At 41.7% G+C, this 14,449-nt stretch overlaps 2 protein-coding genes across 13 annotated transcripts in view; one reads left to right on the top strand and one right to left on the bottom strand.

The window, feature by feature from the left end:
• Positions 1 to 5,782, bottom strand: part of RNF111 (ring finger protein 111) — a gene marked incomplete at its 5' end in the record, with an annotated part of 51,731 nt that extends 45,949 nt beyond the window's left edge. For all 6 annotated transcript variants that reach the window (XM_082768671.1, XM_082768673.1, XM_082768675.1 and 3 more), the window contains one exon: positions 5,706 to 5,782. In XM_082768671.1, coding sequence (XP_082624797.1) covers positions 5,706 to 5,782 — 77 coding nt within the window. The remainder of the gene's footprint in view (positions 1 to 5,705) is intronic.
• A 23-nt stretch (positions 5,783 to 5,805) lies between these two features.
• Positions 5,806 to 14,449, top strand: part of SLTM (SAFB like transcription modulator) — a 28,180-nt gene continuing 19,536 nt past the window's right edge. For 4 of the 7 annotated variants that reach the window (XM_082768668.1, XM_082768666.1, XM_082768665.1 and 1 more), the window contains exons 1-2: positions 5,806 to 6,069; positions 6,456 to 6,543. In XM_082768668.1, the coding sequence (XP_082624794.1) occupies positions 5,860 to 6,069; positions 6,456 to 6,543 (298 nt within the window). In that variant the 5' untranslated portion in view covers positions 5,806 to 5,859. The remainder of the gene's footprint in view (positions 6,070 to 6,455; positions 6,544 to 14,449) is intronic. The other 3 variants (XM_082768669.1, XM_082768664.1, XM_082768667.1) reach the window with 2 other exon arrangements.

Raw genomic sequence — 14,449 nt, 5'->3', positions numbered from 1 at the left:
AAAGTGCTGTTCATGGGGAAGTTTTAATGCTATTGTAAACGGTATTGCAGGTATGGGCTCACAAATACCTCACACGGCCTGCTTAGTTAATAATGTGCATTGAGAGAAGATGGAGTCTAAGCTTCAGAGGATGCTCAAGGGAACAGCACGTGTGAGAGGAAGCAGAAGAAATCGGGCTGCTTCCCCTCAACGAGACGGGGGAGCTCTCCATGAGCTGGTCAGAGCCGCACGCCGGCAAAGAAACACACCAGCGGGTTGTGTGTTCACATATTTACCTTTTTACTTAATAATCGTTTTGAGCACTCGTGGCAAAAATGACAGGAACTTCCTGGCAGAGGAAAGGACAGTCACCCTGCGCTCACCAGCTGAAAGGCATTCCCCGAGGAATAAAGAGAATAATAAGGAAAAGATTCCCCTTCTCAGAGTTCTTAGCTACAGGAACCCAAAAGGTTAAATCTAGACTTTCTAAATGCCTAATTCAAAGTGCAGAATAGCTTGCAGGCCACAGTGTCATCGATTTGTACTGAATTCTTCAACTGCTTCTCACTGGGGCCAAACGAAACCATCCCAGGGACACCTCAGGGCCCAGCAGCACCAAAGACGGAGAAGAAACCACCTCATCTAAGGTGAAAATAATGCCAACCAGCAGGAGATAGCACTTCACATTTGGGGGGTGAATAAATTAAAAAATAATCAACCACTATCCTGAGACGCTTTCAGCAGCTCGGCTTTGTAGCTGGACGTGGCTGTGCAGCCCAGGAGCACTGTCTGAGTGTCCACAAAGGAAAGCGAGGCACAGCTTCTTCCAGACGCAAACACCGGCGTTTGGAACCCAGTCCCACCGGGCACACAGCCAAGATGCAAGGTGTGCACTGTCAGAAAGAGGTGTCCTTGCTCGGGGCTGCCTGAACTGCAAGCCTGGTCATGCCCAGGGCGGTGCGAATACTACTCACTGCACAGGTACACAAAGATCACCATCTGGAGCTCAAAATGACTTGCTGCCAGGGTATTAACCCAGATGAAGCAGCCCCTTTCCTTGACACTTACATCCTATGTGGCTGTGTAGACTTAAAATGGACCATCCTTAACTGTTGAGGTGTTTCTAAGTGTTTGGTCAATTCTTAACTGCTAGTAACATTAACAAATAGAGAGTTTCTTGTGATAACATTATGTGGCTGAGACAGAAAAAGCAGCACAAAATCTGTGCAATTGATATTCAGATGATACAAATTGCCACAGCTCCCACCAGTTTGGATGAAGATCTTACCAAATAATGAAAACTGGATAGATAGGGACAATGGTAAACTCAACCCTTAAAAATCCATATAGTGAAAAATTCCTGCTAGGAAACAAGACTGACACACTTGCATGTTCAAAAAATAAAACTCCGAAGCTCTGTGCTATATATTTCATAGGGATAACTATAGGAATTAACGAGATTTATCTGAGAGCCTTGGAAGGCTCTGGAAAGTAACACACACCACCCAGGTAACTGTATTTTTTAAGACATGTGGAAAAGCAAAATAGCCTCCATTACAGTAAACCAGAAATGACCCGCTAGTCACTCATTTCATTTCATATTATATGATGTGACAAGGCTTTGAAACGTCAGGCAACGTTGTTGCAACACGTTACTTCATAGAGCACGCAAATCCCTAATAAGGTCTCAAGCAGTTAGATCACAGATAGTCTAAGCAAGATATTTTAAGTATTTACGTTGTCACTTAATTAAAAGGTGTGTATAAATAATTTCTTAAATACTGCCAACAAGGTCGCTGTTTCTTTTTAAATAGGGAAAAAAAAAGTTTCATTTTTTTTAACAAAACACATATGCCACCAACCCATTAACAGAAACATGATATGAGAAACACCTTTAAATTCTTACAGAGGTTTTAACAGAATGGGGCCAAATATATGGATTTTAATTATGAACCACCAACTGTTTTAGGGCAATCAGGTTTAAAACAAATAAAAACTCCTTGAATTCAAGGATCTGATTTTACACTGGGAAATTCCATAGCCACTTCCTAGCAAGTACTTTCAGCAGTCACACAAAGGAGAATATTTGTCCTTGATTTACAAGTGCATTGTGTTCTCCGCCTTGCTGTTCTGCAGAGGAATGGTAATGCGGGCGACTTACAGATCAAAAACTCATTTGTACAGCCTCCTGACTGCTCATCATACGGTATATCAATAATACATCAAAAAGAAGACTCTACATCCGAAGTGGAAAAAGCTGTTTTTCTAGCAATGATGTATATTAAATTAGCAGTGATTCTTCATTTCAAAATGCATCTATTGTCAGATATTCCCTGAAAACATCTCAAATGTTACTATTCTTCCTTGCCCCCCCCCCCCTCCCCCAGAGGAGAGAAATGGTGCAGCAAGCACACCAGCTGATAATTTCCAATTGAAAGCTTGGTCGGAGGTTTGAATACAATCAGCTTGACATCAGAATTACTAAAAGCAGTATTTGAAGTTGTAGTAACTAAGCAATATAACATAATAACTGGGAGTCAATGACTTTCAAAGTAAAATGGACTCTTCCTGTTGATTTCAGTTAATCACTCATAAAAAAAAATATCTAAGAAGGAACTGAGTCATTGCATCATTTACTGTTGTAATAACTAGCTCTGATGCAGTCAGCACCCATAGTATCCAAAATACAACACTGTATTAGAAACTTAGGTTTCTGAAGCAAAAAAAAAAAAAAAAAAGCCTAAAGCTGAAGTGAAACCTTGTGCTCCAAAATGAGGTTTTAAATGAACAGCACGTCAAGCTGCATCTCCCCCTCCACATGTTCCTAAACCAACATCTCTTCTCTCTAGAAGGGCACACGGACAAACACGTGCCTGTGTGAAGAGGAGAAATGCGGGACACAGTTCTACTGGAGGTGAATGCTCTAGCCATAAGGCTTTCTTAAAGAGCAAATCAAACTATCAAAAAGAGCAGGAACTTCCTCTCCGTGTTTTGAAGTCACTGACTAACACTGTTTTAGAGTCGAGTCATTGGAATTGCACCAACTACATGAAGCTGTAAAAGAAGATAAAATAGCTATTGTTTGATCCTCTGTTAGGCTTCCGTGTGAGGTAGGAAATAGACCGGCCAGCACTGTCAAGACCGAGATTACCTATGCAGAATTACAGAGGCCATGGAAAAAAAAAATAAAATCTAAGGCCATTCACAGCTTCCACGTGTCTCACATAAGGTAGACAAAAATTAGTTTATAGGAGCACAGTTTGGGGTTTCTGTCTTTGCTGTTATTTAAGCACCAATATCTCGGCCAACCATTTCTCCTCTTTGAAAGGCTCTTACTGTTTCCTAATCAAACTTTACCGCAAATTTCAGAACCTAACCGTATAGAAGTCTTCTCTTTGAAGACTAGTAGATGTTTTGACAGACCACACAAGGTCAAAGAGTACTTTTCTTAAAAACAAACAAACAAAATACCCCAGGAAGTTAGAAACTAGCCAACATACTTAAAATTCCTGAACAAATTCAAAATATACCTGGTAATAACAGGTATACCTGGAAAATAACAAACAAAATGATAAATACCAACCACCATGACTTGCTCACAGCAACCTATTGGAACAACTTCATTTTTCAGCTATGTTACCAGAGACATGAATAAAATGAAGATTTTAGTTTTACTGTGACTTTTGACATTCTGTTCCATTCACGCTTACTGTCAGTGAGGACAGAAGGGCAGTAAACACGATGAAGAAATTTCATTTGGATACAAAGCACAAAAGTGGTGCCAAACTGCTTGTTACCAGAGGATCACTGTTAGTATTTTAATATCAAAACAGAAGTTTTTATCATATAAATTCCCTCATACACTTCAATATTTTAATATATTTGGGTAATGACTTAGAGATTATAATTATAAACCTGCAGCTAATGCAACGTTGACAGGTACCACAGAGCAGAAATCTGCATCGGTCTGAAATCACCTGAAAGAACACAGAAATTCTATTAACACAAGTGCAAAGTGCTGCACTTGGCAGGAAACAATCGCCTGCAGAGAAACGGGTACTCTAGTAATCTTGCAGAAAAGAATCCAATAAGAAGAGTGGATCACAAACCCTATATATCAACAACTTTGTGAGGCTGAAAAAGGCATACAGCACACTGAGATGAGTAATCAGAAGCGCTGTCACCACGACAACTTGAGGAAGTTGTAAAAAGACCGGACAAGAGCTAGGGAGGTGCAACAGGGAAAAGTCATGTGTTCCAGAACTCTGTTTTAAAAAGGAAATAATCTGAGCTTTTATTCAGAAACTGAAAGACTGAACAAAAATATGCTAATAGTTCATTTGTGTAAAAGGATGCTGCAGAGACAAAGGGAATGCTGTCCTTTAGATTCACTTTGAATAAGAATGCTAAACTGCAGCAAAACGATTTAGTTCAGACATTTGAAAAAGGATAGTTAAGGGCTGCACTAGACAGCCAGAGGAATGAGTGGCATCTGTATTTAAGGCTTCAAGAACAGGTTAGACAAACATTGGTCAAGTCTGTTCTCATAATAGGGTATCGTGCCTCAAGGCAGGATGACTGAGGTTACATCGTGAGGTCACTTTTAGCTCTTTAAATCTACAGCTTTGACATCTACAGGACATCAACAAATTTTGAAGTTTAGGTAAGTCAAGCAACCCCTATAAAACACTTGTGTCTTTCCTGAGACAGAGATTAGAACCTAACCAGTGGGTTTTATCTGTATTTGTACAGGAGCTTACCACTGAGAAGCTCACAGTCCTGACTGAGATTTTGATACATTCCTGAATTCAAAACAGTATGTAAATAAATAAATGTACGACTTTCCTATGTATTGTTTAAATGTTATACAAACACCCACAAAATCTGTTGCTATAGCCTACAGTAAAGTTAAGGAGTTACTTGGTTAACCTCACAGACAATCCTGATGTATTTCATGTCAAGGCAAATACTATCATAGAGGACAGCATAAGCAAGAACACATGCAGATTTCTTACTTGAGATTGTTGTTTTTATAAATCTTTACCACATCGAGCAGCACCACTGCACATTTAAAACACTCATGCAATCATCAGGCCAAGTTGTTTCCATTTAGACTTAACTACGTGCTTGACTTTTACATATCCGGATATCAGTCTTTTTTAAATGGTAACTACGTAAGTGTCTCCTACATACTTCACCTGCATTTTGAGAACAGAAAAAGAGGATGGCGTTACAGGCCTTTGCTGGATTTGGGACTTACTTTGCACCAAAAAAATAGGTTTAGTTAAGGTTTATTAAATAAAATGAACACTTTTTTGATTTTATCAGGAGGCTGTTTTGAGTGAAGGGACAGAACAAGCAGACCGTTGTGACAAACCGGTGCCAGATAGATTCGAGCTCACAGATTCTTCCTTAGTTGCAGATTTAATCGCATTCATAAGATCGAATATTGACACGATTACCGGGAGCGCTTCTGACGGGAGGTGAACGCCATGACGACGGGAGGGCCGTACCCCGCTGTGTGGCACAAACACCCCCCATCCCCGCAGGGGGCCGCCGCCTGCCCCCAGCCCGGCCGCCCCGCGCCTCCCGCCGCCCCGGGGCACCTCCCGGCCGCGCCGAGAGCCCAGCCCCGAGCCCCAGGCCCCGAGCCCCGGCCCGGCCTTCCTGGGCGGGCCCGAAGCGGCGCCCCCTCCCCTCCCCTCCCCTCCCCGCCCGCCGCCCACCTCTGGCGGGGAGGTCCCGGGGCCAGGTGAGCCGCACCGCGCCTGCGCCGCGCCGCCAGGTCGGCCGCGGCCTCCATCCGGGTACTCGCGGCCGGCCGGGCGGGGGGGGGGGGGGCTCATTGTGCGTGCCGCCGCCGCGCTCCCTCGCCCTAAGATGGCCGCCGCCGCCTCCTCTCCCGCCGCCGCCGCGGGGGCTCCCGCGGCTCCCAGCGCCCCGGCGGCCGCGGCGCCGCCGCCTCCGCCTCCCCCCACCGAGAGCAAGAAGCTGGCGGAGCTGCGCGTCATCGACCTCAAGTCGGAGCTGAAGCGGCGCAACCTGGACGTCACCGGCGTCAAGACGGTGCTCATCTCCCGCCTCAAGCAGGTGAGAGGCCCCGCTGAGGGGCCCGGCCCGTGCTGCCCGCGGCGGGGCCGCTGTGGCGGGGCGCCCTGCCGGCGGCTCGGAGCTTCTGCTGCTGCTGTGCCACGGCCCCGTGTGTGGCGTGGAGGCCTCCTCGCGTTATGAGGCGTGCTGCTTGTCGCCAGGCTGCCCCTCCGAGGGGTCGCTGCCGCGGCTGGAGCTGTGGCCGTCAGCCCCGGCCTCTCCTCGGCCTCCCCCAGCTTTCAGTGCGAGGTTTAACCTAGGGTGGTTCGTAAAACACCTAATAGTTTCAGAGAATACGTGTTTTGGCTCAGTGATGCTTGCTGAAGTCAAATTGTCTAGCTTCCAATCGAACTCAGTTAAAAACTGTCCTTTTTTGTCTCATTCAGGCTATTGAAGAGGAAGGAGGTGATCCAGATAATATTGAAATAACTGTTTCAGCTGACACACCCACCAAGAAACCAACTAAAAGCAAAGGTTAAAATCTGTTAATATAGATTATGTATTTAAAAGAGCTTTTTGTTGCATATATCGCCTTTAAGGAGTGTATGGTTGTAGCCTGTAGCGTGGCTGCAGTTCTGCTCATTACTTCTGTCACGTAACACACCTCGTTCTCCTCACCCACTGTCGGGCACTGCTTCTCCTTCCCCCATCTCCGTTCCCCCCATCGCCACCTGTTTCACCTGCTCACTTCCTTCTCCTGCACGCTGCTGTGTCTGTCTCTGTGTCACACATCTACTTATCCTTGCGGGTGTGGGATGTGTGGAGGAATGTGTTGAGGCTTAAGGGGGCCTTGCAGAGCATAGGGATACCGGGTATATATGGAAAATGGGTTGGGTAGGTGATGTGTTATGAGGTAGTGGCTGTACAGCCTTCTGACAGGATCTGATCTTGGAGACTTCTACTGTGTGTGCTCAGACTGTACAGATGGTCTGTGAGATTTATTTTTTTTGGAATATGCTGTGTGCAGGGGGTCCTGAGTGTGGACTTTGCCTCCTGAACGTAGGCAAAATGGGTATAGGAACCATGCAGCTCTGATGCTAGACATGGACATCAGTGTAGAGACTGAGTATCTGCGCAATGGCAGAGGGAAAACTAAGAGGTTGTTTAGCCATGGGAAGGGACCCTGAGTAGTGATGTTTGTGGTAGGGGTCACGGCCTGAAGAGTATTGTGTTGTGCAGATTTATAAACATACTTTTTGCTGAAGTAAGACAAGATTTATAAGTAAGAGTTTCCTGATTATGATTTGAAGGTTTTCTGGGAAATGAAACATCCAGTTAAGAGACTTGAGTTCTTAAGTTGTAAAAACTAACTATTTAGATCTTAAGCTGGTATATTTGGCAATGGTTGCGTTGGCTGTGTTTCCTTATGCATAACTATTTTAAGATTTTTTTTGGGGTGGAATGAGAGGGGGGACAATGATGATACTGTTTCCTGTTTTTCTGGGGACATCCATAACCTGCAAAATAATACTGGGGAAGGAAACTCCTGTTTTATGCATAGCATTCTTCATTGAACATATATGCTAGGTATGTTCACACATGTGCTATAGATACCTGTTGTGGAAATGATCAACCTTATAACAGTGTCATTTGTCTTAGGCTGAGTGTTGTGATGGAAATGATTATTAACGTTTTTGCCTGGTGCTGTGAATGGGGAATTTATTAATAAAACATACCTGTATAGGAAGTTTGAGTAGTAACTCCTCCGTGCTTTTGGCGCGCTAGAAAAGTGTGAGGAAAATAAGCCAGCAATGCAGTTTCATTTTCTGTGGCATTGCTTTATTCCTTATTTTGGGAAAGGTAACTGATGCTTAAGAAAACTACATGGAAGCTAAACAAGGGAATGCTTCCACAATTTTTAATGTAGAGACCTAAATGGCTGTTTGTTCTGCTGTAATAAAAGTTTCCTATATCTCCTGCTTTTCATCCTCCTATTTTCCAAACTAGATTGATGACATGCACGATGTGTTTGAACTGGCCTCTTCTATACTCGTGCTATTTTGCTTCTGCAAAGATTGCTTCCCTACTAGTGATGCTGCTGCCTGAGCTGAGGCTTCATTCAGTAGCTGCGTGCTGCCACCTCTTTTATGGAACTAAATTGTAAGGCTCATGTACGAGATATACAGCCTTGCTACAACTCAGAGCTAAATATGACCTCCATGAAGTTGGTACTGGCTCACTCTGAACTGGAGAATTTCTCAGTACTTTTCAGATTACAAAAGTCTTATGAGCAAACTTTGTGCCAAAACTTTGAGAGGTTTATGCAGCATTAATCTTCCAAGTAAGGAACAAGAACTCATTAATTTGTCTAGGGAAAATCTTTCTGGATCTTACTGGATCACTACTAACTGTTCTTTCTGTTAAGTACCTTTGAGCTGGAAGGAAAGGTGTTCCACAGAAGTTCTTTGCTTTCTTTTCAGCTGTCCCTTGTGGTCTTAACTGCTGATTTTGATGTTATCTTTCCCTCTTCTTATCCTTGTTGTTGAAATATCTTACTGGTTACCAAGAATTTCCCTCCTTACTGGTTTACCTCTAAACTTGGAAATGTAGCACTTAGAAAAATCTGTTCCCAGCCATGTCACTAGGGAACTTTTGAAGGCATGTAGAAGATGCATGCCTATCAACTGGATTTTCTCTTGAAATTAACTATCTTGATCCTTCTTGTACTTGTACATGGTCTTTGCTATGCGTAGTGTTGTGCCCTTTACTGATTTTGCTCACAGATTGTTCCTAGCCTTTTGCTAGTGCTTTGCCTCTCCCAAGAGCTTCAGACTAACTCTAGTGAGTTTTTATTTTAATTATTTTACTGCTGCCTATCAGTAAAATAAATGACACTGAGTTCTACAGTAGTTTTTCATGCTATCACTGCTGTACAAAGGAGGGTAGGAATACTAGATATTTGTTGGAGTTACAAAGAAAACACAGCCTCGGAAAAGGCCAAGGAGTGGGAGATTTCTTGCAGGGGGTAGAATCAATCGTGTCAGGTGGCCATCAGTTTTAGTTCTGAATGTAGCCAGTTCTGCTGCATCTCTTTAAGATCTTTGGAAACATTGAGGTGGCTAATTCCATAGCAGTGTCAGAAAACCTTAATCCAGAATATTGATGCAGGCTGAGTTGGGAGGAAGGGGAGGGTACTCTGTTCTCCCTCTCACTCAGCTGAGTGTGTACTGTAGACTTCTACTAGACTATGACAAGCTTTTGACAGTGGTGGTACTGAACCAGCTTTTTACGAGACAGGGAAGAAACAGCTATAAAAACTACCATGAACAGAAGAATAAGGTCTTAATTAAACTGACTTGAATATAGACTTTCTTCTACAAACAGTACCTCACCAGTTCTGCAGCATGTGATACTGTATGGAGGGGGGGGGGGAGGGGGGAATGAGTTTTATTTAAAACAGAGCATTTACAGACCTGCCAACATGTAGATAAAACACAGGGAGCCGTGTGGATCCACTCATGAGGGAAGTGTGCTGTTAGAAGCTTTTACATCAAGACTCCTACTTGCAGAAGGAATCTGTAATGCAAGCAAAATCCTTGATCAATTCTAGACTTAAAGTTAGTCAAAATGTAACACTTCTTACCTGAAGCTAATTTAACTATCTGGAGTAAAGAAGAGCTACAGAACAACTAATTAAAAGAGCTATATAGGTGAGATTGGCTGGCTTTGACAATTCAAGTCTGAAAGCCTGAACTTGAATAAATCCCGGGTGTTCCATCAAGCCAACTTTAATTGCCTCAGTTGTGCCTCCACTCCCTGGAACTTAGCAGCTGTAAGAAAAATTCATTTTTGTAAAAAACGTGGCAGTTTTTTTAAAGTGTTCTTTTCAAGCTTCAATATTCTGTTATTGTAGAATTTAGAGCAGGTTACTGCTAGTATTAAATCTTCTTAATGTTTGTGATATGAACGTTCCTTTGAAGTATCTGTAATCAAAAATATGGTAGCATTGCATTGATACATCGTAATGCAGTGATTGAAAACTACTTTTCTGCCACGTTTTGCATTGTGTAGATGAAGAACAGATTTTGGACTAAGCGATTTTAACTTCAGAGTATTAATGTGGGCAAAGATGTTTTCTGATGCTTTTCAGGTTTCTAAGGCCACTTAGTCACCTATTATTTTGCAGCTTTAGTCTCCTCCTGGTTTACATCTATTTCCAATTTGTTTCATCTGAGAGTCAGTATTGTCACTGACACCTGACAGTGTCTAGCTTAGACTATTGCCTGCAAAATTTTTCATTTCTTTGTTAAACCTGTTAAGTGACTAAAACAACCAAGTAAAGCTGTTGGCCTTTAAAAGGAAACTGGAGTAAGGAAAATGATCTGTTGCAATGTCATCTGTCCCTCAGAAATATTAAAATTGTTTTATCAAACTGTCCAGTATTCCTTCTCCTGTTAAAGGTGTTAACATCTGTCACTGTACTTTTGTGGTTTGACTTCTGAAATACTGCAGCGTGTGGTGAAGTGTGCCCAGCACTAGATCAGAATTCTCTGGCCCAGTGAACCAGCATTGGAGAGGACAGGGACTGCAAACTGCATTTTAAGTGTGTGTTACATATGTGATGTAATCTGCTGGGTGCTAGTACCAATGGCTTAATTCTAATCTTGAATAACGTGATTTTTTCCTAAATAAATATTTTTAGAATACTTTTTCCAAAGTAGTTGTCCTCCTGAGCTTTGCTGCCCTGCTTTTATTATTGTGTTTTTTTTTTTTTGTTTGTTTGTTTTTTTTATGTATTTATTGAGGCAAGCAAGTAGCTTGTTTGACCTTGCTGGCCGGTTCTGTTGATCTGTTTCACAGTTGCTGAATAAAGTAGCACAGACTGAAAAGTGACCTCTCCAAATGCTCTTGTGGGGGGCTTGCCCTTGCACACAGCACTGCTGCAGTGTCAGCTAATTAAGCCTGTTAGTGTTGCAAGTCATGTCTGTCTTAACAAACCTACTTTGTGAGTCAATTAATTTATTTTTTTTCTAGGCATCTGAGCGGTGATGCATTCAATCACTCTATTTCTGCAAACTTTGAAGTATTTCTGTCAATATTAAACCAACTGTTGAGACCCTCCTTTCTCCTAAATATTTTACTCAAGATACAGTACATCATAAGGAAATAATAAATGCAGTTCTGTTCTCCTCTTTCGAGGAAAGACGTACTTAAATTATTTGTAAAGAGAACTTCCTTTTGCAGGTAGAATTCTTGCCTATTATTCAGTAGGTGATATATAAAAAAATCTTTCTTTGGGGAATTAAATTCTTAAGCTAAAATACCTGAACTCAGTTTTGATCTGATGATTAGAAATTGAAGATATTGTAATCAACACCTGAAAAACAGCACACAGCCTTACTCTTAGCAACGCTTTGCATAGGTGGCTCCAATGTTAGAAAGCTGTTTCCATCACTTGAGTTGGGATACATCAGCCTTACTGAAGTGAGATATAAATAGTATACAAGTCTTACTTACAGCTTTTTATCTGCTCTCAGAAAACTTGTTAGGAAAAACTAATCTTGCTAAATACTTCCTAAGTAACTTCATTAAGGTGCAAGTGAGTGATATCTCTAATGAGCTGCACTAGGAAGCATTATGAATGCTTAATCATATGATAAGAAATTATGGCAAATGTTATGAGCAACTTGGTGATTATCTAGAGAATATCTGGTTTTGCAAAGTGCATCCTTTCTTAAAAAATAAATGAGTAACAGCGGTGTTGTGCAGAAGCTATAAAAAACTTAACTGTTCTTGGTACCCTATGATACCATTTAAGAATACAGTAATGCAACAGGGTGACTTCTGGTAATGTTATGACAAGTGGTCCTATTCAAGTTGCAGCAGCTGTGGGCCTCTAACGTTATAAAGAGTTTACTCCATTGTAAGGGTTGTCTTTCCCCATCTTCCTCTTTACTTCCTGTCCCATGTTTTTAATGATTCTTTAGCATCAGGTATGAGAGAACCTTGTTGCGGGTTCACCAGGAATACCAGAGGAGATGCAATCACTAATTCTTCCAAAACTTGGTGACGAGTGTCACTCTACTTCTGCATGAGATGCAGGTTTCTAGTTTGAGTTGTGTGGAATAAGCTGTTAGATAATTCTGGATACTGTTGGGGAGTCTCAATTCCCTGGGTAGAGGACAGTGAATGGATATGATGAACTTAAGCTACTGCAAGACTTTTCAATGAGAAAGTAAAGTGTTGGTTTGATATTACGCAGGTTTAAAGATGCTTCAGATCTTCTACTTACCTCTAAGGAGGTTACCCATTCTCTGTGTAAATGCTCTTGCAATTTCATGGTGGGTAGCAATTGCCATAGCCGGAGAAATGACTGAGCGCAGCTTATGAGAGTACCAACACATCAAGGTAAATTAGTGGTTGTGGTGTTAGCTCAGGCACCCAGGTTTGTGGGGAGTACTGTTCACAACACTGACACTTCCAATAGCCACTGCATGGATAACCTGTACACGTGAGAAATCTTGTTGTGTTAGCAGCTTGTGTGCCTTGAGACCCACTGCACCTGTTGCCTGCAGAAGACCCAGCTATTCTGACTGTAGTTGTTTACATACCTTGTAATCCAAGTTACCTTCCTTAAAGTGTGTTTGTTGTAATCTCACAGTAGTTATGTGAAAATGAGAGTCCATTGTGAATGAGTATCGGTGTAGAGAAGTTCTGAATTTTCATTGAGGCAGGGGTGGTTTGGTGTTTTTTTTTTTTTTTTGGTTTAGCAAGTTACTGTCGCTAACAAACCTATACTAGCATCTGAAAACTATTTGTATCAGACCTTTGAAGTACTGTGGTGCTAACCAGGTCAAAGTAACCTAAAACACAGAACTAGCAGGGAAAGTAAGCTTCCTACCACTTTCTGGCTAGAGGCTGCAAAGCAAAGGTCGTTATTCAGGTTTCCTTATGTGTTTTAATGCCTCTGATACTCAGAGCAAACTGGGCTTTTATTGCAAAGGCAGACCAATTAAGATACATATGTCTGTCTCGTTTACTCTAGCAGAAGGTAAAAGGTACAGAGGGCTTCTTTATGCAGAGGTATAACTTCCCTTTGATGAGGACATGGCAGTAAAATGCAGTTCTCTAGCTGTCATTGCAGAGTGATGGACTTACTTGAGGCAGCTGTGTCAATTGTTTTTTCTATTCCCTCTGAAGTTCACCTGCCAGATTTCCTCTGACAAAACAAGTGAATTAAAGTAGTTTTCAAAATAGCACATGCTAGCTAGTTGCTAAATGTCCAGCATCTGCTGTATGTATTTGCCTGTCTGTGTATGCCTGTCTGGATATGAGATGCGGAAAGAACTTGGACTTTGAATTTTAATAAACTGAGGAACTGAAATGAGAGGGTTGAAACAGAAAATCCATGCTGTTTCACTGCTTTCTTACATTGAAGATACTTGTGGTTATGGATTCTGTTGCAGAATGCTGAAATATTAATACAAAGTTGGGTTAGTCTGTCTTTCACACATCAGATGTGAAGCATATCAAAAACTGTCCTTTCTGGTATAAGTCCACAACTCTTTTTGAGGGAAGCCGAGCTTCCCTAAGTATACATCTGCTGTTGGGTTTTTACTCCAAAATCTCACAAACCTATTGCATTCCACATATAAAATGGGAATGTGTTGTTGATTCTCCTGTGCATTTAGATCTGAACTTTTTCATGTTTTGCAATCAAAGACTTCTGCAGTGTATCTTTTCCTGGAGACTAGTGCATTTCTGACCTTGTAATGCAAAATGGTGTATACAGGAGTGCTGTCAGTGTTGCCTTTCAGTGGAAAAAAAGGGAAAACAATTGGAGTCTAAATAGAAAGAAAACATATTTTTTCATCCTGTAGTATTGCAGTTTCTAACTTTGAAATGTAATTTGAGCTGTGTGTGAAAGACTAAGAAAAATTGTTGACAAAAAAAAGACTATTCCAAGTCACAGAAATGTGCATACTACATCAGACTTCAGCTTGGGTTTTCCTTTTCTATTCCTTCAGAGTATAAAACTGATAATTTAGCATTTGTTTGAAGATGAAGTGATGAGCAGAGAGATGAGGTCAAAAACTAACGCGTTAAGTGCTGATCCTGATTGCCATCTCATTTATGTCTTGAATTGATACTGAGTTTCAACAGAAGATAGTAAAGCTCCTTCCCAACTGAACTGCTTTTTCACCTTGAGCTACTGAAAATTGTCACGTAGGCTGATCTTTGATAAAATGAAACAGAATGCTCTAAAAAGGGCTTGTTTGTCTGGACATACTATATCTAGGCCTCTGGCCTCCTTTTTGCAGAGGGTTAAGGAAATGCAATGGGTTCCAAAGGGAACTCTGTCTAGTTGTCATCTCCACTGAGCCATATTAATTAGGAAAAAAGCATGTGTGTACTGGAAGAACAGAATTCTTTGATGGAA

This window comes from Aythya marila, assembly GCF_965140915.1.
Source record: "Aythya marila genome assembly, chromosome: 11".
Taxonomy (NCBI): domain Eukaryota; kingdom Metazoa; phylum Chordata; class Aves; order Anseriformes; family Anatidae; genus Aythya; species Aythya marila.
The sequence above is the reverse complement of the archived record's forward strand: the minus strand, read 5'-3'. Positions and strand labels throughout refer to the sequence as shown.